This window comes from Hibiscus syriacus, unplaced genomic scaffold, assembly GCF_006381635.1.
Source record: "Hibiscus syriacus cultivar Baekdansim isolate YM2019G1 unplaced genomic scaffold, ASM638163v2 tig00111834_pilon, whole genome shotgun sequence".
Lineage (NCBI taxonomy): Eukaryota > Viridiplantae > Streptophyta > Magnoliopsida > Malvales > Malvaceae > Hibiscus > Hibiscus syriacus.
The window spans coordinates 612,889-637,371 of record NW_024063192.1 but is presented as its reverse complement, the minus strand read 5'-3'; the positions used below and the strand labels follow the sequence as shown (position 1 = coordinate 637,371).

Below are 24,483 nucleotides of genomic sequence, written 5' to 3'. Positions count from 1 at the left end.
TATCCTGCATGGTGGGAGGTCGATAAGGTTAGTGTTTATTTTTTAAATTTTTTAAAGGTGTTCATAAATAAGTGCGAAAATAAATGAATTATTACTTATGATTGCAGGTGTTTATCCCTGTTTTGGAACGTCGTCATTGGCTTCTCGTCCAACTTCAGCTCCCATCCCTGAAGATAATAGTATATGACAGCATGATAAATTACATATCACTGTCTGATTTGAGAGATATTATCAAGGGATGGAGCTCTCATTTGGCTAAATTCTTGGATGGGATTAATTATTGGACTCATTCTGGACACAAGAAGCCAAAGAAGTTCAATGTCACAGTTGTCAGAGACGAGACCACGCCACAACAATCGCCGGGAGCCAGAGGGGATTGTGGTCCTCTCGTATGCATGTGCTTGGCGCGTTTGACGACGGGAAACACAGAGTTTCTACCTCCAACCGATAGAGATAGAGCTGCAGTAGGCTTGTGGTTTCGGTATTATATGGCTAAAGCAATATATTCGAGACGTTGCCTATCTACATCCGCGTTATGAAAGTGTCCATTGTTAATTGGTAAGTCAAATGCAAGTTTTGTTAACATATATACTCCTTTTGGTTTGAAAATGTTTGGTTAAGTACCTAGAATTCAATAATTTGTTGTTTGTAGGTTTTAGATGTGTAGGAAGTCTTGTTTGAGCAAATGTTTGGTTTCTGCAGGTTAATCCTTAAGTGAGCTGCGTGAAATGGATGTACGGGTGCAAAAGTTGATTCATTGATTCAATAATTGATGAGGAAATAAGAATTATTATTATTTTTTGATTGTTTAATTGATTTGTAAAAGATGATTTGTAAATGTTGATTTGTTTAATTGATGTGTACATAATTCTTATTTGTGATTGTTTAATTGATTGAAATGTAATAGTTGATTTGTTGATTTTCAATCTGCATTATATTGAAGGCAAAACAGACTATCGCAACACGAAACTGACTATCGCAACGAGAGAATCGCAATGCGAAATAAAAATCGCAATGCGAAATGAAAATCGCAACGAGAAAATCTCAATGCGATTTTCATTTCGCATTGCGATTTTCTCGTTGCGATAGCCATTTTCGCGTTGCGATAGCCATTTTCGCGTTGCGATAGTCAAATGAATGTCTAATAAGTGATAACAACTGAACATATCATAACAATGTTCAAACTCAAGTTACTAATACATGTCTAACTGAAAATGTTAAAAGTGCACACATAAAATACACATAATACAACGTTTGCATTTAAAAATCACCTAAGTTAACGGTCCCAAAAGGTGAAGCCGGTTGTGATTGGGATTTTGAAGATGATTGCGATTTTGATTGCCTTTTGCTTGACACCATATGAGCTTTGGATTTTGATGAGGATCCATATTTTGGTAGAGGAAAAAGATGATTGTGATGGCACTAGTGAACCACATGTCAACCTTGTATGACCACTTTCCTTGCACCGACTACATGTCGATCTCTTTTTCTCTTCACCCTTAGACGGTATACGATCATGAATTTTTGGTCGGCCATGTAGCATTCTGTCCATGGCTGGTAGCAAAACTGTTTGTAAGTCATCTGGTATGTCCCACTCAGAAGGATGTGGAATAGGGTAGACAATCTCGGCATAAGTCTGTCGATATACTTCTGTAGTGTAGCAATCCATAGCGTATGTGCTTGAATCATCTTGGTTTAGATGAAGAGCAACTTTTATAACATGGCCACACGGATAACCAGATGTTTGCCATTTCATACAACTACACGTCCTTGCATTTGGATCGACAAGCCCATTTAAGTTATTATCCAGTACTTCAAACAAAGTGTTTGAACATGGTTTAACTATCCATGACGTTGACTTCACAACACGTTTCGTTATCTTTTTTTCAGTCCAAAGTGTAACACGATGTTCCAATGTTCCTGTAAATTTAAATAAATAATACTTAGTAAAATATATGATAAGTTATGAATTCAAATAAATAATATCTGCATGGTTTCTTTTCTTGTAGTACCACTGTTGAATAGAGGCTCGAAAAAACTCCATTAACATATTAATGCGTAATTTTCGGGAATGACGACTTAGAGCGTTGATTGATTCTGCACTATTAGACGTCATGAAACCATATCTTGCTCCAAGTTGATGTACTCTTGACCATCTTTCAAACCCGACATCTTCTAGTGTTTGAGCACACTGAGGCAAAACACGTCTTAAACAGTTTATATGCTTATTGAAATCCACTTCCCGATAAGCTTTTACAGCCTTCCAGTATGTCCATTTGTGCTTTTTTATACCAGCAGACCTTGATTTTAGATTTCTATACAAATGAACACCACAAAGTCCATGAAAAACATCTAGGAAACACCTTCTAACAGCGTTGTCAATTGAGTTTGCCCTATCGGATATGATTGTCAGATTGCTAATAGGACCTATGCAATCCCTAAGATGCCCCATAAACCATGTCCATGAATCAGAGGTTTCAGATTTGTCAACCCCGTAAGCTATTGGCAATATCCCATTATTAGCATCAATGGATACTGCTAATAAGTTTACTCCAAGGTATCGACCTTTCAAATGTGCTCCGTCAACTATAATAACTGGGCGCATGCAAGTAATAAACGAACAAATCTACAAAATAATATACACAAGAAATATAATCATTTAAATGTGAAATGCATGTAACTAATAAAAATGAGTCAACAGAATTATATTGATTTACTAACCGCAGCACCAATGGCGATAAACAGCAACTCAAAGCATCCATCTCTATCTGTTTTGATATGAGTTACCGACCCAGGATTTTTTAGCTTTAAATTGTGACAATAAGCCGGCAGTTGGGCAAACGATGCTTCTGGCGACCCCCTCAACAATTCCAAGGCATAACATTTGGCTCTCCAAGCTTGAGAATATGATATACTAATCTTGAACCGAGCATTCATGTCAGTCATAATTTCATGTCCCCGATATACCCTGCCATTCAAAAACATTAACTCAACCAAAAAACCACCAAACACCTTTTTGTTTGCCTGTCTATGGTGAGGAAAAACTTGGGTTCTTGAACATGTATGTTTATCAATAAAAGTCCTAACTTGAAACATTTCACAATCTTTTATCCTCTTTGCAATCATACGCCACGTACAGTTTTTGTCAATCATACACCTTGTTTCGAAACGATATTTGCTTGATTTGTTAACTTTTAGTTGATAGCCATCTTCCACACATTTCATATACAAAGCTATCTTCAAGTCTTCCTTTGTATCAAAACAATCATCTTTCTTGATACGAATAACTTTTGTGTAATAATCAACTGCTTTCTTTACCAACTCTTCTTCCGGTATCTGAAGTAATTCTGGCATATTCCAGTTATACTCCCGTGGCATTTTCTTTTCTTCGGGGACTTTTTCTTCTTCTTTTTCTTCTTCAGGATTATATGAATTACAGAACGGATGTTCAACATGTTCATTCACATTCGTAACTTCCTCCTCATTATCATCAACAACATCTTCCTCGGCAACGGCTGTTTCATCATCAAAATTCGGGTTTTGACCAATATCAAATCATTACACGCAGTGTCTGTTTCTTCTTCTGAAACATCATCAAAATCCGAGTATTGACCAATATCAAAGTCCGGGTATTGACCAAGATCAAATTTCGAATACTGACTAGTACTCACAATTTTTTCTGTTGGCTCATCATCGTCTAATTGGTCAATACAAAAACCAGAATTTGGTGCTGAAAGTTGATTGAGATTTGGATTAGAGAAAAGTTATGGGTTTTGAGAAAAACTTAGTTGATTACTACCCGCTACTGACCCAACAATACTACTTAGGTTCAACAACATACAATGTAACATCATAACTTGAAACACTAATGTAAGCAATGAATCGTTCAACATCTTCATTGTCGGTTAACAAATAAACTTTACAATTTCTCTGATAAGATAGCCTAAATCCACTTAGGGGCTCTAAATTCAATTTCTTTGAAACACGTAACATTAGAGTTTCATAAGTTAACTTTTTTAATAACAGTTTTAGTTGAAGATTCATGGGTAAAGGCATATATTGTAAAACACTATGAACATTCTCCCATGACCCTCCAAAACACAAATCTATCCAAACATGATCAATATTAGATGATTTCATGGTTGTAAATTAATTTACTAAACAAACGAGCTGCGAAATTAAGACCTGTTGCCGGATGGGGAAAGATGTAGGAACAGATATAGGAACGGATGTCGCCGGAGAGAGTGATAGATGGAGATGGAATGAGTTGCGATTTAGGGATTTATGTTATGAGTTGTTGCTGCTGCGTAGATATATACCCAAAAAATTTATGTTGCGAAACTAAAACCTGTTGCGAACTTTGAAAATCGCATTGCGATTCTGTATTATCTCGTTGCGAAAGTCAGAATCGCGTTGTGAAAGTCAGTATCGCGTTGCGATTTTGTATTATCGCGTTGCGATAGTCAGTATCGCATTGCGATTTTCCCAATTCGCGTTGCGATTTACTTATTCACATTGCGAATTGGGAAAATCGCAACACGAAATTGGAAAATCGCATTGCGATAGTCATAATCGCGTTGCGAATCTGGAAACTGATTTGCGATAATGGAGATCGCGTTGCGAATTAGCGATCGCATTGCGATTTTGTTGGTCATTTTGGCAAATCCGGAAAAAGTTAGTTAAAATCGTATATTATATGAGATTTTTGGTCACTGATGTTATTTTCTCAATATAAAAAGTTAAATAAGTTTAATTTTTATTTTTATCCTTCTAATTTATGAAAACTGAAAAATAAACTCTTTTATTTCAATTTATCAAAATCTAATTTAATACTTTATTAAAGTTAATATTAATATAATTGTTGATAAATACGAATTTGAGTCGCTCACTTTTATTTATTTATTTATTATATTTAAATTGCTAACAACCGATTTGTACTCATTCCTTCAAATAAAAAATAAAAACAATAATTTTTAAAATATTAAATAATAAGGATAATTATATAAACAACACTTATTTATGATTAATTACGTAAATAAGATTCATTCATGGTTAGTGTTTGAAATGATATCCTTGAAACTAAAGAGCGTTAGATATAATGCACTTTTAATATGAATCAACTTTTAATACTGTAAAGGTAAGGACGACCCTTCTAATTCAGTTTGTTCTATTTGCAATTTTCAGAATTTAAACCACTGACCTTACTTAAATGATCTAGTGTCTCATCCTACTAGATCAACTAATTGTTGGTAAAAGAACAACTCTGGATCGGTTATTATATTTTTAAATCTTATATTATTTAAATATTAGCTTTTTAAAGATTTAATTTTAAATATATATTTATTAAATGATTGAATATAAAATATGCTGTTATTGCCCGATTTAACTCATATTTTTTTATGTATTTTTTATTTTAGAACAAGAGACGATATGCAGAGCGCACTTTGGATGAAGTGTTTAGTGTAGAACGTTAGGGATGGCAACAGGTCGGGTTCGGGTCGGGTATTGGTTCTCCGTATTCGTTTAAAAAATTCGTATCCGTTCTCGCTTAAAAATTGTGGGAATTTAAACGGGGATCCCTATCGGGTAATTGAAGAAAACAGCGGGGAAACGAGTATCCTCGTTTAGCCTAAACGTTTATTTAAATGGGTATCGGGTCGGATATATATATATATTTAAATTAAATATATAAATATTATATATATATATATATTTTAATTTAAATTAAATTTATTAATATTATATATATAAATAATAATTATTATTTTTAATATTTATCGGGTCGGGTATCGGGTCGGGTATTGGGCCAGGTAATCGGGGCGGGGATTATCAAACTCGTCCCCATCCCCCTCCCCGTTTAGCATAAACGGTTTTTCCCCATCCCGTCCCAGTTTAGCATAAACGGTTTTTCTCCGTTCCTGTTTAATTCGATTTTCGATTTTCCCCGTCGGGTTCGAGTTTTTTACCATCCTACTAGGGTGGGAAAAAAAGAAAGAATGTTAATATGAAAATAGTATTAAATTAAGAATTAATTATTTTTAGAGTGATATTTAGGTAAATAGGCCAAAATCCGCAACGTCTTTTAATCTCCCTGATATTCATTACTAAAAAGAAAAGGACAAACTATGCATTTAATACCTAAACTATTAGTTTTGGTCTGTTTTAGTACATAAACTTTAAATTTTTAAAACCATATTTAATGTTTAGTTTTCATTTTATCTTAGTACTAATCTTTGAAAATTTAATGTGTTTAGTACCTAAGCTATCAGTTTTTATATGTTTTAGTACCTAAATTTTCAATTTTTTCAAAACTTAACGTTAAACTTTGAACGAGGGTAAGAAAATGAAACAAAAACTAAATTTTTTAACCGTGAGGCAGGGTTTCAAATAACGGTTGCGGTCGCATTTTCTGTAATTTCGGGTTTACCGTGATTGTGGCCATCTAGGGGGCTATTGGGCACTATTATGGGGGTAGCGGGTAACTCGAACGGCGGCGAAACTACAAAATCACGTTTTAGGACCATGATTTAAAACCCTGCAGTGAGGTACTAAAACGAAACAAAACTAAATTTTAGGCATGGTTTTGAAAAAAATGAAAGTTTAAGTACTAAAACGGACTGAACCTATAGTCTAGGTACTAAGTGCGTAATTTATCCAAAAGAAAAATCTCTTGATTTTAACTATACAAACAAACCCTAACCCTAAAACATTATTTTCTCCCCGCTCATCCTCTCTAGTCCTCTCAATCGGGACAATGTCTCACTTCGGAAGGTCAGGCCCTCCCGACATCAGTGACACGTACTCTCTTCTCGTCCTCAACATCACCTTCCGTAAGTTTGTTTCTCTTCGTCTCTCGCCCGGTTTTTTTAACAATTTCTCTTTGTCTACGAGTTTGTTTATACTGTGATTGAAACCTTCGATTTGGTTTGATTTTGAATTTGTATAGGCACGACTGCTGATGATTTGTTTCCGCTCTTCGACAAGTACGGGAAGGTCGTTGACATCTTCATTCCAAAAGATCGAAGGTTCATTTTCTCTTTTCATCTCTTTCTCGATTGTTGGGAATTTTTAAAGATAATAGCTTTTGTTTTTGACGGTAGGACTGGTGATTCTCGAGGTTTTGCATTTGTACGCTACAAGTATGCGGATGAGGCTCAGAAAGCTGTAGATAGGCTCGATGGTACATTTCTTGAACACGTTCACTCTCCTTGTTTCTTATATTTTAGAGCTTTAATATGCATTAAGTGTAGGTAACTGATTCAATATGTTGTGACATTTCATTGTTCTTTTAGGGAGAGTGGTCGATGGTCGGGAGATAACTGTTCAGTTTGCAAAATATGGGCCAAATGCAGAGAAGATGTAAGTTGTCATTCATTTATATATATTTCACTGGATCATATTGGAAGCCCGATATGGAGATGTATGCTGTAAGAAATTATTTGATGAAAAGGTAAATTTGACTATTGTTTTAAGAAGGTATATTGTGAAGGAAAACACCCTGTTTGGTTTTCACAGGGATAATGTCCACTTGCTTAAGTAATTGGTATTGGTGATTAACTCATTAGTATCTATAATGGAAGTTTGAAAAGCTTATTTGGCCTGTATGGGTGGGATTCTTAGTTTTGTTTTCAGAATAAGGCTGCTGACTTTGATTAGGAAAAGTGTACAGAGAATTGAGTTATTAATAAAAATCATTGGGCACTCTTTTCCTTCTTCCGCTTATTGACGTTGAACGTTGATAATGAATGGGGGTTTTCACCAGGCCCCGCCTATTTTCAAAAAGAAAAAAAAGAAAAAAAAGAAAAGCTTGTTTGGCATGTTCACTTAACATTTGAGGCTACATCTACGTTTATTTTTTTATGGATATCTCCTTATCCTTTTAGTATTTTTATATTCCTAATATTTTTCGTAAAATCTACACAGTGTAGTGAGTTTCATGTACTTTGGTAATTTTCTTTGCAGTCAGAAAGGAAGGATTATTGAATCATTTCCAAGGTCAAGAAGCCGCAGTCCTCGCAGAAGGTAAGTTATTCTGTGCATTCTTTTTCTTTGAAAGCTTTTTGTCTGTGGCTCATTTTCTATGATAGATAGCATTTCTTTGTCTTGTGTCTACTTTTCTGATGAGTTACTATAGATATAAATGAAGGGGTAACCATGGGGTTTTTTCACAGATGTTTTTTCCTTACCAAGTGAAGCACTCTAGATTAGTAGTAGCATGAAGGTGACAGTGCTACGTGGATAAATTGATTTAATTATTTATCTGCATGTTCCTGTGTTGAGTATCTGAATGCACTAATTGTGGTTTATTTCCCATTTACATCTTTACAATTTTATATTTGATTCTTTATCAGAGTTGATTTACGGGGGGAAGTCCAGTACTTGGTTGGTTGGATTTATAATGTCTTTTAAGCATGTTTGAATAACTAAACCTATATGGATTGGTCTTATTCTTTATGATCTCATGGATATGCAATGTTTGCTGTGTTTAATATATTCAGGCACCGGGATGACCATTACAAAGATGCGGATTATAGAAGTCGAAGTAGAAGCTATGACAGATATGAGCGTGATCGATATCGTGGGAAAGACAGAGACTCTCATCGCCGAAGCAGGAGCCGTAGTGCTAGTCCTATCCATTCTAAAGGGAGAGGAAGACGTCGCTATGGTGATGATGGGCGAAGTAGCAGTCGATCAAGGAGGTTTGTACTTTGCTATTCATGACTTTCAGTTCTTTTATCTCCCCATTTTCTTTAGTTAACTCATTGTGATGCTTTTGTAATTCAGTGCATCTCCTGCTCGCCGTAGTCCTAGTCCTCGAAAGAGTCCTTCCCCACGTAGGGCATCTCCACCTAAGGGTGAAAGTCCTGATAGACGGAGCCGCGGTGGAAGGTCTCCAAGTCCTCGAAGTGTTTCCCCTAGGGGTGAAAGTCCTGATAGACGGAGCCGCGGTGGACGGTCTCCAAGTCCTCAAAGTGTTTCCCCACGAGGCCGACCTGCTGCTGATTCACGGAGCCCGTCTTCTTGAAACTTGGAGATTGATGTAAGATTTTCCCCATTTTGTTTACTTTTCCCCTACTTTTTTCAGTCTTCAATTTCTTTTTTGTAAATTGTTTATTCAACCGGTTATGCTGACATCTCTGCTTTTGTATTTTGTAGGAATTATCTTGCAGATGCCATTGGAATTCCTTGAGATTTGACGCAGCATGTTGCTGGTTGCTATTTTGTTAATGTTGAGGACATTCAAATATCATTTTTTTTATTGTATTGGTAGGACTTGTTTGTGTTTTAATTGACTGCTCTGAACCTATTGTCTCCATTACATAAGCTGTGTCATGGTGTCCGACTTTTGTAGTTAGTAGCTTGATCTTTGACTACCCCATTAAAGATTCTGTGATTTAAGTCTTATCATAGTTTGCTCCCTAATACTTGTTTTTTTTAATTCTTTATTATTATTATTTTCTAAAAATGCTGATTGATCTCAAACCGTCTGTTGGCTTTTATAGCAATGTCCGGGGAAAGAGTGAGTTGGGCAAATGGCCATGATGTTGCTGTTGGTGCTGTTTTTATCTATTGATGAATGATCGTGATTGTGATGCTGGGTTATTGCAGTATGCTGATTGCAGGGACTGTTTGTTAACTGTTTCTAACTGAAAGATGTGATTGGTAAGAGCTGTTAATCATGTCTTGGTTTCCACAACGCTTTCTATCTTTCTGGTTTCTGATGTTTGCATCTGATTAATCCTTGGGTCTTCTGATTTCTAAATATTGGCTTTGGGGCTTAGTTGCGGTGATGGTAGTAATGTACCCTAGATATTTTGACCTGTTCCTGTTGGTTGCTGTGTTAATTGAGCTCTCTTGCATGAGACCTGATGTGGTGCAGGTCTGGTCTGGTCGAAACCTTATAGATGCATTAATTGAACATGGTAACTGGTTTCTGTTTAACTGTCTGATTGCTGAATTCCATAAAAAATGTTGAGTTGTAGCACAGTTGACCGTGACTGTCTGTAGCTATGGAGTGGTGGCTCGTCGATAACCACGAGTACCAACTAATAGTCTGTAGCAGACTGTTGCTGCCTCGTTGGATCATGTCGAAAATGGTTTTAACAGTCGTCTGGCCTTCTGCCTTACCTGCTTGTAGCGGGCTGTTGCTGCCCCTCCTGCAGGATCGTGTCGGTTTTAACAAATGTGGTGTTGAAATGCATACGATATGCTGTCGTCGGTCGGGTGATTTTGATATTTTTTTTATCTTTGAAAGTTCTTTTGCTATTGAAGTCATATATCACTCTACCTATAACAGCTCTTTACTCGTTCGTTATGAAAATGGTGCTTTGTTCATCCTAGAGTTGAAGCACGAATATACTCTGAATCCGTCCAATGAATGACGAATAACGAATCATTTATATTTTATCGGAATAGGCGTTTATTGTTTTCTTTCGTAATAATTTAGAAGTAATCTGTTTAATTCGATGATGTTTGTGAATGTGAGATGTTTTATTTTTTGTTTACTCCCTAAAAATATTTTGATTTTATAAATACTGATTTTTTATATTTTTAAAATTTAAAAATATTTTAATTTTATGTATTTATATCGTGTTTACGAAATAAATCATTCTAATTGTGTTATATAAATCAATATTATATTTTATATTAAATATTAAATTTATTATAGACCACTAAACTATGTTCTCTTTTAAAAGTTATAAATAATTATTAATTTCATCAGATTGTTTTATATATATATTGAAATATATCAGATTGTTATGGTCGTTACAGCGGTATAAAATCATCACTAAATTTACAAAATGATTATTAAAATTTATTAAATTGTACAAAATGGTCATTGAAAATTATTGAACTGTCGTTTTTAGAATTATGGAACTTTGTTATTGTTTTAACGCTGTGATGATTATTTTATAACTGTCATTTTATAACTTTTGAATTTTTATTGATAAAAAATATCATTTAGACATAATTAATTAGGAATCCATTGAGTGACTTTAGTGGTAAAAATTAATGTTGATTTTTTTAGGGATTTTGAGTTCGAATAGTTATGTATGAATCATGTATGATTTCAATTATTAAGAAAGATTTTGAATTAAAAAAAATCAAAAAGAATGTTGGCCAAAATAGAAGAATCTAAGTTGAAAAAGAAAAAGAGATTTAAAAGAAATTGAAAAACAAGGGTAAATTACAAATTTGGTAACTGAACTTTCATATTATTCCTATTTTACTCACCGTACTTTCAAAATTTTCAATTTGCTCATTCAACTTTTATGGATTGAATTTTTTTGGTCACTCTACTGTTAAACCTCTCGTGCCGTTATGATGTGGCTTAGAGAAATAATTTTTTAATCGTTAAAAGCCATAAATGCAATGACAGATCAGAAAAAAATAAAAGGCAATTTACAAATTTGATAATTGAACTTTCATATAATTACTATTTTACTCACTCACCTTTATAGATTGAGTTTTTTTTGTCACTCTATGATTATCTAATTACCTTATCATTGATTTATTTATTCTTTTATGTCTAAATTTAGGAGGAAGCTATAAAGAAAAAATAAGGTGGAATTAAGCCCAAGAAACCACCACTCATTTCTAAGGTAATTTCTGTGCGTAATTGTAAGTGTTAGGTTACGGGTTTGTGCTGATTCTCATCGAAGTTTATGTCAGGACCATGAACGTGCTTACTTTGACTATGCTGACTGGGCACTTGGAAAGGTACTTCAGAGAGTCTCCAAATCCCAATCAACATTTATTTTTGGTTATCGTAGCTTGGCAATGCTAAATTGCAAATAAATCCTGAGTAAGCTGAAGTTTCCTATATCTTCTTGTGTTTTGGATACCAACAGCAAGGTGTTAATAAGCCGAAAGGGCCACTTGAAGCCCTCCGTCCCAAATTGCAGGTACTAATTTAATGCTTGTAAAATTATTTGATTTAATATTCTCTTCTTGTATTATAGGATTTGACTTCCTTGCACTGCATATTTTGGTCCAGATTTGATGAATATGGAGAACTGAACTTTTAATGTGGATATGTATTTTAAGAATTATTGTTAACTGCAATGATTAGTAAGAGCAACGGAGTAAGTAGTCGTTTGCTAATGCTGCAGAATAGAACTGTTTAAAGAAAGCTTAAATCGATCTGGTCCACTTTTCTAGGATGCCCCAATCTGATCTACTTTGTTCAGTTTCTAATTGGGTCACAAATAGACCTCTTTATGGTTCAAATTAGTAAAACAGCTTGGCTAGAACTTTTGCATCTCTAGAGGAGCAAAAGGGATTGCAATAGTTAGATTCTCTTAAGGTCTTCAGCTACTGGATTAAATGGCTTGAACAATTGTTTCTTGACCTTTTGGTAACATGAGTTGGAAGACCAAGCCCATGCAAAATGTTGATTGGGGTTTTTGGATTTTCTTGCTTTATATTTATGTTGGAAAAGGGAAGTTGATGCAAAAGAATCTTGTTACTACCAAGATCTGAATTATAGCACACGTTATCTGTGTTGTGTATTGACATGATGCCAGTGGTTGTTTCCATAATTATTTTGAAGAGCAAAATTGATGGTTCTGAACTTCTGATACATGAATTTATCAAGAATCATGTTGTGATCAGGATTTTATGCAGTTCATGTTTGTTATTTCAAACACTTTACCTTTGAGAAAGAAAAAAATGGTTCGAGGGTGATCTGTTCAAATGTAGTTTACCTTTATTTCGTGTACACTAATTTTCTTGTGTGTATTTTGAAGTCCGGTGAGGTATTTCTGATTTTGATAAAGCTAATAATTAGCAGCATATCATATGGTCCACAATAGATTCTAGGGTCATAATGATGAATCTTACGGTTCTTACATACTAATTATGTGTTCTGTGAGTTAATCACTTTGTATAAATTTATTTAGTAATGCTATGATGCTTGTGATGACTTACTTTTCTGCATTTTTTTCTTCAGCCCACACAACAACAAACACGATATAGGAAATCCCCTTGTGCCCCATCTGAAGGTGAAGGTATGCCTAGTTACTGAACTTGACATAGCAAACTTGTATCGATGAATGTTCTTTTTGCATCTGCATTTTCTTTTTGTGCGGCAAAACGGCCCTTCAATCAATTTCATTCATCATGCCATCATGTAGATGGAGGAAGCGCTCAACTTGAGGATGGGCCTGCCAACGAGCGAGAAACTGCCCTCAGTCTTCTGATCATGTGAGGACTATTGATCGTTATTCTGATACCTGGCCAGGTAATCAATAGTTTTCAATTGTTCCCATGAATAAACTTTGTGCAGATGTTCCGATATTAGTTAAGTTTGATAAGTTACAACATTAATGCAGTCAAGAATTGTGAGAACTGAAATGTCTATTGGTCCAACTGAAATGTCTATTGGTCCAACATTTTTTCGCATGTGGAACATTAATCTTCGTGACACGAGTAAAATCACTTATTAGACGAATTTCCCCCCCGATTATTATCATATTCAGCCTATGTTAGGCATGTTCATTGCTCCATGAAAGTGAACCAGTCATTTCACTTTTGCATGTTATTTAAAGGGTAAGCTTGTTGGGTCTTGGTTGATGCTTAATGCGAAAACCTTCCCATTAACTACTGACCCCGGATCTTAGTTTTAAAAAAAAACGAGAAAGAGTTTCACCGAATCTACCATGACCCTGAAACATATATATTCCACTAAATTGTCTTCAGCAACCTTTGATCAACCCGACCAAGATACCGACAAGAATGTTGTTATTCTTGTCCTTGTTGCTTTTGAATTCCCGTAGCACAAGGTATTCCAAAGAGGTGCCTGTTTTGGATGCTAAAGCTTTGTTGATCCCTTTGATGTCGATTCCCGACCTGGTAATCACCGATCGAAGTAGACTCTCTCGATCATCCAAGTATTTCATCCTCAGTTGTTTCGCAAAAAATTTCTCCGGGTGTTGTATGTACCAGATCACAACCTGAAGTTCCTTCCCGAATTGCCCACATTTGCTTCTCTTGACGGACCTACTGAACTCATGGCCATATAATTGCTGGTAGGAATTAGTATGGCTCTCACTTGGCCATTGTTCCTTTGGCTCAAAACTGAATTGATTGTCTTCAGGTCTGTAGTTTTCCCACTTTTGAGTGCATCATAAAGAGTCTTGCCGTCACACATAGCCAAGCTCATATCCGCTTTACTACTGTAATTCTGACCGGATATCGTTTCGATATCGAAACAGCCAGTGGAACCTAAGCAAGATGATAAAAAGCCCCATAAAACGAGTTGAGACTTCAAGTTTGAGATAGCTACTTAATCCGCCATCGATTTTCACAGTTAAAACCTTTTTGAGGTTGGATTTATATCGAGTTTGATAGCGGTGCTTGATCCGTAACGACTCCGAAGATGTTCTAATGCAGGCCACTTCGTTGAGGCTATTGAGATTTAGGCTTCCTCCGAATTACGAATGCCTCACGCGTTCGAGAGGTTCAGCCATGCGGAGATAAGCTATCCTCTACATATACGGCAACAGAACATGACTATATTAGCACACATAAACTGTATAAATTCCAGGGGAAACTTGACGTAATTAACCCCGGAATACGTACTTACGGCAAATGAGTTGTTCCTCTGAACATTTGACATAACTGAAGATGATCTTGACTGCACCGGCAACCGTAAGTACGGCGAACGAGCTTAAATGCATTTGGGTCTCGATTTACAAATATTCCGACGAGTTCCTTGTTGCTAAATAAAAAAATTAATCATTAAATTAATTGATTGAACTTAAATAATAACCTTAAGAAGCCAACGTCCGAATGGAACAGATGGTAAAAGATTCTACGGTGACATAAAATTGCAATGTACGATTGTTTCTGTATTGTTTAGAATTTTTTTTTATATTTACATATAAAAAATTTAAATATTTTCTGATAAATCGACAAAAACCGACATCCTTTTTATGCATAATCAAAGTTAAAACAAGCAAGTTTTCAAAACAACTCATCAAATATTATTCGAATATCAGGACAAAGAAAAAAAAAGTATTTCCATGTGATACAAATTTTTGATTCAATTAGGCATGGGATGAACAGATAATGAACCTGAGATCGAGAGCATTACTCACTATTTTCCTCCAATTAAAAGCGCTTTTATGATAGCATCGGACATCACATCACCTAGAGGGAAGAAATGGCTTGCACCTGAAATTTCATGGTAGTGAATCCAGGGACGGTTTATTGTAATAGGCACAGTCTTATCCCGATCCCCATGCCAAAGGTGTACAGAGCCCTCATTGTTCGAAAATGGATTTGCTAGATCGAGAGGATCGAATTCCCATGCACCGTGTAAAACTATAAGATCACGATGAAGGGACTCAAACACTCCTTGTGTAACTTGTTGAGACGCCTGGCTTGACAAAGCATCAGAGCTGCTGGCTAAAGCACTAGAAACAGGGAACAGTTTCTGAGTGTTCCACCAGTAGAAGAGCCAGGGGCATAGAGAGCAACGCGAATAGCCCACTGGTCTTGTGTCGACTTCTGGTTGAAGGCTTCATTTGATACGTTTGCGGGAAAATTAGGTCACCAATAAGTAACTGCCGGAGCTAATAGCGCTACTCCAGCTAACCTTTGAGGTACGTACTTAAGACAACTTCAAATTGCCTGCCCTCCCATGGAATAGCCGATTACATAGAATTTGGATCCTAGTTCTAACTGATCAGCAAGCTCTTCGATATCCATTTCCATGCTCTTTACTGTTCGTTTTGGATTCGGATCACTTTCCCCGTAACCTGGTCTGTCGAAAGACACAATGTAGACCCCTAACTCTTCAATAATTTCCGGAGATAGAGTATTTGCAACATAAGCATTATGCCTACCAGACTTGAAACCATGGACGTAGATAATTTTATACTTGGCCACATCTTTTGGAACACCGTATTCTTTGTAGGCTAAATACCTTCCATCTTTTAGCCTTATTCTCGGTGCTGTCACTGAGGGGCCATTCGGAGAACCGCATATCTTCAGCGGAGGTGGTTGGATCACCGGTAAATCCATGCCAAAATCCCCACAAACAACACTGCTAGTATTTTCTTGAAGATACCTGAAAACTTCTACCTTGTAACGTAAATATTTTCGTTAAAAGTAACTAGCATGGTGGAGGTTCACAAAGAGCTATAACTCGGAGCATATAACTGAGCAGTGCAACAAGCAGCCGAGAAGGATTAAAGGTTAACAAACGCCATAGACCATTAAGGATAACTAGCAATATGTCAAATCTCCACTTCTGGTATAGGAATGTTCGTCTACTATTGTCAAGGACATGGAAGTTGAATATAATCATTAACATGCATTAGCACTTTATTAAGACCTCAACATATCAGCGAGGAGTCGACGACCGCCTTAAAAGTATGGAATTAGAAACAGCAGTCGGTCGGACAGTAAGTGCAAGAACACCAGAGGGGAAGTTGCATGCACAAAGCCATTATTTATCCTAAACACAAGCCTAAAACATCTGCAGGCCATCAGTCAGCTCAATTGTTCAAGACTTTGAATCAAGATCACACCTATCTATCAGATCCATTTCTACAGCTTTATCATAACAAGTATAAGGTAGAATTGAACTGCTTCAATCACTTACTCGAGAGCTATTACCTTAAAACCACCAATTTGAGGTATAAGATCAGTGGAAATATAAATTTAACGAAGGTATATAAACCAATTTAGAAGAAAAGTATGTTTTAAAATTTCAAAACAGTGATGAAATACAATGAATCGCAAAGGATCTTTTTTTCACAGCTGCTTATCTTATCAACCAAATCAGCAAATCGCGATTCAGCAGCAAAAAGCTTGAAGCTCAATTGAATCAAATGAAACTAAAATTCAAGAAAAACCCACCTCGAATGTTGAAGGAAGAGGTTTGATCAGATTTTCTGGTGTGAGCCCTGGCTGATGCCGCTGATATCTTCCTTTTAACTGCTCCGGTCATAATTTCTATGAGAATCTAATCATATGCCAAAACCAGCATCTAAATCTATCTACTCTAAATTCGAGATGAGTTAAACTCACCAACTCTAATTTAAAATTAAATTAAGGGTAAAGTATATAAATATCCCTTACCTTTTAAGTTTCTTACATTTTGATTACCTAACTTTTGAAACTTACAATAAAGTCATCAAACTTTTAATTCGTTTACAGTAAAACTCCTATCGTTGCCTCCGTCGGTTTTTGCTGACGTGGTACTTAAGTCCCGTTGACTCTCATCCTCCCCCCCCCCTCCTCCTCAGTCCTCACACACAAAATCTCACCTATAAAATCAATCATCTTGGTCTACTTAGGGTAAAATGGATTCTTTTCGTTACAGCCGTTACCCTAGTTTAAACTATGAAGGAGGAGCTTATTTCTCAAATGGATTCTCTATAGTCTTCAGAGAAATCGAGGATTGAGAAATTCATTCGAAGAAGTAATTTCGCCGGCAATCATCGGCAAAACATGCCCGATATGCCAGAGAACCATTGACGTTCGTGCTGCGGCTGTTCTGACGGTTTGTTCCCGTGCTTACTGCTTGGATTGCATTCGCAAGTGGAACAATTTGAAGAGGAAATGCCCTCGCTGTAACTCCACCTTCGATTCTTGGTTCTACAAAATCGATCTCTCCTCTCCAAAATTCCTCAAACACCAACTACCCGCTTCCCCGACTGTAGATCGGTTACTCTTCGACCTCCGTCCACCGTAATCGTTCGTCGACGGTGGAATTTTTGTTAACGAATTTCTGATTAAATGGAGTAAAGAATTGATTACTTAAGTTATTCTTTTTTTATTTGTTTATTTAGTGTTATTGAAAGAACTATGAGAGAAATTAACAGCGTTAATAGGAGACCGAGGCCATTGCCTTGGCGGCGATCATTTGGGCTAGCTGGGACTGTGCCACTTCATGTTATCGCTGAAAGGAAGCTTCAATGGCGTTCCAGGTACTTTATGTCGACCAGCTTAGCTATATGATTGTTCTTTTGTTTTTGGGGTTGAAAAAGAAGAAAAAGAAAATGGTTGATGGGAAAATTTTGGGTTTCTTTTTTGCAGTGTGTAATCGAAGAGTGCAAGCTGTTCCCATGTCTCATGGGATTAATTCTCAACAGGTATGTTTACATGGTTTAAGGTTGACAATTTTTTGCATATTGTCCTTTATTTAATTTGTTTCTATGGGGCAAATGCACTTTAAAAGAAGAACAAAGAACCAAAACAACATGAATCAACATATTAGTTTAGTATATGATCTTGATGTGTTCTCTCATTGCTTTCAGAATGTACCCAGAAATGCTTTTGATAAAGAGAAGATTATGCAAAGAATAGAACCATGGATTCTAACGGAGCTTCAGGCTATCCTTGAGGATCCAAATCCATCAATTATTCTTCATGTTGTGTCCTCACTTCTTTGTCCTGGACATGAAAGAAAGTTCGATGGCTCTTCTTCCACCTCTTCAAGACAGGTCAGTTTTGACAATAACTTCCTTGCTCCTTTGGAACCTTTCTTGCACGACCAAACCAATATGTTTTGGCATGAACTGAGGTGAGTGTTACACCTTTACCGAATGTTGTGTTTTTGTTAGAAGAAGGAGAAGGTTAACACAAGAGGAAAAAGAAGGTTAATGGAGGTAACATGCCACGTCAGCCCTAACTAATAGAAAGTAACGACAAGTACTTTACTGAGAACAACTAAAAATTTGATGACTGTATTACAAATTTTAAAAGTTAGATGACCAAAATACAAACACCCTAAGAATTCGAGAATTATTTATATACTTTACCCTCAAAATAATTTGCAATTAATGCGATAATAAGAAGTGATCCATACGTAAATTAGGTATAACATATTTTAAAAAAAAATACTTAAATATATATCGTTGATTTGTTTTTATGATAAGAAAAATAATACTTATAGCATCAGAACAAAAGAAATAATGTTTATTAAAAAATAATATTTATTTATAGCATCAGAAAATAATATTTATTTAAAAAACAAAAATTAATTGTTGAGATCGAGCCTCTTTTGATTATTTCATTATCTCAGATTGCCAAATTTGATTTGGTCGAAAATCTGAATACATTTGTTAGGCAAGCCATGCCCAGCTGTCACTTTTGGGCTAGCCGGTTGGCAGTTCAATGAAGCAGTCTACGTGTAATTATATACTAAAATATTTGAGTAAAAATAAGAAATAATTTAAAATCTAATAAATTCTTGGATGTAATTGTATCAAAATAAAATGATAGGTCTAGACGTGAAACAGAAACGCGCTCGCCATTGCAAATTGCAAGTTGATTCCTGTCTACGGCAACGAATTGGCCCCTCCCTGCATGCATAAATTAACTGACCATATTCCCATATGTAATGGGGTACGGGGAGGTAGGGAAGTAGGCTGTCCCCAACGTTAGGTTGAGAGCAACTTCCGTGAAAGACCTCCAGTAATTATGAATTGTCCACCGTGTGACTTGATCCCACGATCACAAGGCTAAGAACCTTGCGCTCTACCAACTCATTATTATTCTGCATGCATGAATTAAAAAATATTTTTACAAAAATCTAATGACATTTTGTAATTTATATTTTAGAAAAAGTTAATTTGATCCTTAATTTCTTTTATCTCTTTTAGTCTTAAACTTTGAATTTATCATCAAATCGAACCAAGTAACAACAAATAAAAAATTACAATTTTTCATATTTTCATACATTTATATTTTTAAATTTTTTAAAATATGCGTTATATTTTATAAAATTTTAAATTGTTTTTATGTTTTGGTAAAAGAATAAGTAATTGACTTTTCTAAGCCTTACCTTCATTTCACGATGCATATAAATCTACTCTTATTAAGGTGGGTGAATATTTAAAATTATCATATATTTTAGATTTTTACGTATTTTTTATTAAAAATTTATTTTTAACTCTGTAAAATTTTATAAATTCGAATTTATTCCTATAATATAAAATTTTATGTCCATGTCCGAATAAATATATATGAGATTGTCCAAAACAAATACAAAAACGTTGACATTCCATAAATGTCAAATTTCCTTTTAACATTTGACTTTTGTTCTAACTAGACTTCAAACAGTCCTTCTGAATTAATTAGCACAGTAATTTTCGCCGGTGTCTATCTTAAAATTATAATTATTTATATACACAAAAATTTTATATTTTAATATATGCATACACACTTTAAAAGAATTTCTAAATGTTTTATTTCTCTCACGCACAAAAATATAATGCAAATATCAAATAATATTTGAGTGTTTAAATTATTGATATTATATGTAAAGCAAAAATTGTTGCAAAAATTTTATTATTCCTTATTGAATACAAAGAAAATAATTTTTACAATTTCAACTTGTAGACACTAATTTCCGTCCATTTTTTTTTATTTTTTATTTTTTTATTTTTTTATACATATATACACATATATATTATGTAGTTTGCAAATTGTTTTTGAAAATACATATATAATATATAGTTTAAAACATTTTTTGAAAATATGTATATTATATAGTTTTTCAAATATTTTTGAAAATTATATAATATATAGTTTTTGAAAACGTTTTTAAAATATATATAATATATACTTTTGAAAACGTTATGAAAACATTTATATAATATATAATTTTTAAAAAAATCATTTTGAAAATATTTTTTTTTGAAAATTATATAATATATAGTTTTTGAAAACGTTTTTAAAATATATAATATATACTTTTGAAAATGTTATGAAAACATTTATATAATATATAATTTTTAAAAACCATTTTGAAAATATATATAATATATAGTTTTTTAAAACATTTTAAAAATTTATATATTATATGTTTTTGAAAACGTTTATATATATAATATTATTATTTATTTTATTTTTAATTTATTACTTATTTTTATTTATTTATTATTATTTTTTCTTTTCTTCCTTTCTCATTTTGTCCCAGGTCCAGTCCAATAGTCCAGATAACGGGCCTGAACCAGCCCAAACAGATGAGGGTTTCCTGCTTAAGGGAACCACACAGTCAGCGCCGCAAGGAGAGAATCAAGGGGACTGGTGCAAAACGGCCGGCGGAAATTCCGGGACTGACCCATCCCGGGATAGCCGGTATCACAAATGACATGCACGGGGAAACCGGAACGACCCCCTCATTTCGGGGCCAACAACCACCCCACCGGGGCTATAAAAGCCCCGGTGAGACATGAACAGGGGGAACCCCCAAGAACGCTGCCAGAATATCGAGCCATCACATACCAGAAACGAAACCGTAAAACACATCATCGGAGAGAACACAGAACCGAGGAAAACAAACGAAGAAGAAATCCATCTCAACATATCAGAAAAAACCAACAATCAACCATTACCAAACCCCCACAGACCCACAAACGGCCAACAGTAAACCAGAGAGCCCGTAACCAGAAAACAGTAAACAAAATCATACCCATCATCGAGAGATCAACATATAATCATCAAAATAAACCAAAATAAAACCAGAGCGAGAAAAAGAGAGATCACCACCGTGCGAAGCAACGGGAACGCCAAAAGTCACCGGCGACGCGGGTTTTTTTTAAAAAGGTCAAGGGTGAGAGAGGGCGTCTTTTGGGTGCGTTTGGGTTAGTTCCGGCCACCGGCGCCGCCGTGCGACGCCGTAGCTCCGCTTTGGCTCTCTTCCCCGATGAAGGAAAGTTGAGAGAGTCTGAACTCTCTCTCCCCTTCTCTTTTCTGGAAGCAAAGAAGAAATAAAGAGAATGCAAAGGAAAAAGCCTTTTTCGGGCTTAAATATTCGAACACAAAACGGTGCCGTTTTGCTACCAAACGAAACGACGCCATTTGGCCTCTATCCCCCGTGTTTTCAAGCATTTGGGGGAAAACCGCACATTTGGTCCTTCATTCCCTGTAATGTTTTTGTTTAGTCACTGAATGAAGTTTTAATTTTCTATTTCAGGCGTGCATCTTTCAATAGTTATATTTCAGTCACTAGTGGTTTATTTTATCATAATTACATATGTTTCATGTTGGTCATAATATTTTAAGTTATTTCATTTTAGTCCTTGTTAACATTTTTATCCCGTTTTTCATTTTATTTCATTTTATTTTATTTTTAATTTATTTCCTATCATTATTATTTTTGATTTCCTTCTCTTTTTATTATGTTTATTATTATTATTATTATTTTACATATTGTTTCCATTTTTTTTGAAATCTAACATTTGCTTCTTTTGTCACATTTTTATTCTAATTTTTTCCTTTGATTTGCTTATTAATTAATTATCATTTTTTTTGATATTTCTTTTTTTGAATATTTTTAGTAATAACATCAATCAATCAAAGGTAAGTAATTTGAATCGAATATTTTAAATCTTAATTTAAATTTCCATTTTCGTAATTAAAGACAACCGGTGAATTAATTGGTACCGAAAGGGCGGTTCAAGGGTGCTAATCCTTCCTTGACCGTAACCGACTCCCGAGCCCGACATATTTCTGGTGAAACGCGGATCAGGTAAGATGGTGTCCGGCCCACCTAAATTCGTTTTAAAGTGGTCGGTGGCGACTCCAATTCATTTAATCCAAGTCGAAGCCCAATTTCCAGGCCCAACCGAAAGCCGGATCCGACAGCTTGGCGACTCCGCTGGGGACAGGTAAGTGAGTCAGGCCAGAATTAATTTTCGGTTGTCTTTTTATGCGAAAATGGTAAATTTAAATTTTAATTTATTTATTCGATTCAAATTATTTACCTTTGATTATTTTGTTTCAAATAAATAGTTGTACTAATGTTTTTTAATGATTTCAGATTTTTTTCAAAATTGTCATCTCTAAGCTCTAAACCCGAGCTCCGAACCCTTTTAAGTGGGGGTGAAAGCGACGCATTCGTGTGAATTTATTCACTGCATATGCCTAGCAAGTAGCCTTCGGGATTCATATACCTTATGTCTTCGTGTGAATTTATTCACCGTGCGGGCATAAGGGAATGTGTCCCCTCGAGTTTAACTTAGTCCACACAAGCTTGTGATGGGTTTAGGACTAAGGGTCTGGTAAGCCCAAGGGGGCACCGGCAAGGAGAACTCGAGTACCGTTTTTAGAACCTAAACCGGGAGAGTACAGGGAAGTAGAGCCCACCCCAAAACCTCATTCCAAACCCTAGGATGCTTTGTTTCCTGCTTTATTTTCTGTTCAAAGCATGCGAACTAGACAAATATGCGGTTAGGATTTGTTTAAAATTAGCCTGCGGAATAGAAATCATGTCTGGGTAGGAATTAAAGCATGAGGGGTAGATATCATGTGGGGTAGGATTTTTTTTCATTTTTATTATTGTTTTGATTTACCTCACTAACTCTTTTATTTTTTGTCTTCTTTTATTATGTTTTTATCATTCGCATCATTTAAACGGGGTGTTGATCCACCAAAAATGTTTGTTAAACGTAAATAATCTGTATTAATGGGCAAAGGGGTTATAATACAAAGAGATAAAAAGCTCAGAAGTCCAACCGTGATCAAAGAATACTCAAAGGCAAAGTTGCAGGGGCAATACGAGGAAAAGGTCACTGACTCAGTCGCTCCTTTCGAAAATACAAGAACAAGATAGTGAAACACTAGCTGAGCTAGATGCCATTACTGACGAATTCAAGAAGCAAGCTTTGGATAGTTTCTCTCGATGGAGGGCTCCAATGACACTTTCGTTAGAAACAAGCTCGGTAGAAAGTGAAAGTCGAAGATGCAGTCCTTCGAGATCTTTTTTGGGGCAAGCATCTCATTATTTGCACATTTTAGCCAAAGGAGCCGGAATGGTTCGACAGGATATTCAACTAGTGAAAAAGACGAATCAACTTGTCAGAAGCTGTACATGATTCGTACCATCAAAAAGAGTTTTTTGTCTCTTCAGACGTAACACTTTTGTCACCAATAAGGGTTATTCAGAATAACAGGCACATTTTTTTGGATCAATGCCTCGAAAATTTCATGCATCATATATTTAGACATTTTGCATTTCTTATTTTCTTTGCATTTTGTTATTTTATTTGCATTCACATTAACTAACATAAACATGTCTCATCAAAGGGAACAAATACTGGATACACCGCCTCAAGCATTGGACACACCCCATCCACATAACACTCGTTTGAAGAAGAAGAGGATGGAAGCCAGAATTACACAAATCGAGGAGAATATGTTAAAACTACAGAAGGAGCTAGAAGACAAGATAAACCAGAACAGTCGAAATACTCTGGAAACAATCACAAAGAACCAAGAGTCCTTGGTTGATCAGATCGTTGCCAAGTTAATTGGCCTACAACAGACCAGTGTGCCTGGGGCAGGTTCATCGGAAGGAGTAACTATACAACCTATCCCACAAGTGGTCATCTCACCTGAAATCTTACCAGAACTTCGAGGGGACTCATCTGCTGCAAAAGCAAAGCCCTCGTCCTCTGTATTTAACCCTAAGAACAATCCGGGTTATTACCATGTACCGGATTTGGACGAAGAGGAAAAAGC

The 24,483-nt window shown here is 35.4% G+C and overlaps 1 protein-coding gene and 3 pseudogenes across 1 annotated transcript; 2 read left to right on the top strand and 2 right to left on the bottom strand.

Moving 5' to 3' along the window:
• The first annotated feature begins 6,677 nt into the window (after window positions 1–6,677).
• LOC120171485 (serine/arginine-rich splicing factor SC35-like) lies at window positions 6,678–9,267 on the top strand. Its single transcript, XM_039179194.1, has 8 exons — window positions 6,678–6,830; window positions 6,947–7,025; window positions 7,101–7,180; window positions 7,293–7,359; window positions 7,963–8,022; window positions 8,499–8,699; window positions 8,785–9,040; window positions 9,157–9,267. Exons 1-7 carry the CDS (start codon window positions 6,755–6,757, stop codon window positions 9,023–9,025), a joined length of 804 nt encoding a protein of 267 aa, XP_039035125.1. The 5' UTR covers window positions 6,678–6,754; the 3' UTR covers window positions 9,026–9,040; window positions 9,157–9,267.
• Window positions 9,268–9,505: 238 nt separating this feature from the next.
• LOC120171544 lies at window positions 9,506–13,460 on the top strand (annotated as a pseudogene).
• Window positions 13,461–13,463: 3 nt separating this feature from the next.
• LOC120171543 lies at window positions 13,464–14,827 on the bottom strand (annotated as a pseudogene).
• Window positions 14,828–14,950: 123 nt separating this feature from the next.
• Window positions 14,951–16,978, bottom strand: LOC120171446 (annotated as a pseudogene).
• Window positions 16,979–24,483: the final 7,505 nt, after the last annotated feature.

Coding starts and splice junctions, on each gene's coding strand:
- LOC120171485 (XM_039179194.1), top strand. CDS start 6,755: ATGTCTCACTTCGGAAGGTCAGGCCCTCCCGACATCAGTGACACGTAC. Junction 7,026..7,100: donor TTCATTCCAAAAGATCGAAG/GTTCATTTTCTC, acceptor TTTTGACGGTAG/GACTGGTGATTCTCGAGGTT. Junction 7,181..7,292: donor AGCTGTAGATAGGCTCGATG/GTACATTTCTTG, acceptor TTGTTCTTTTAG/GGAGAGTGGTCGATGGTCGG.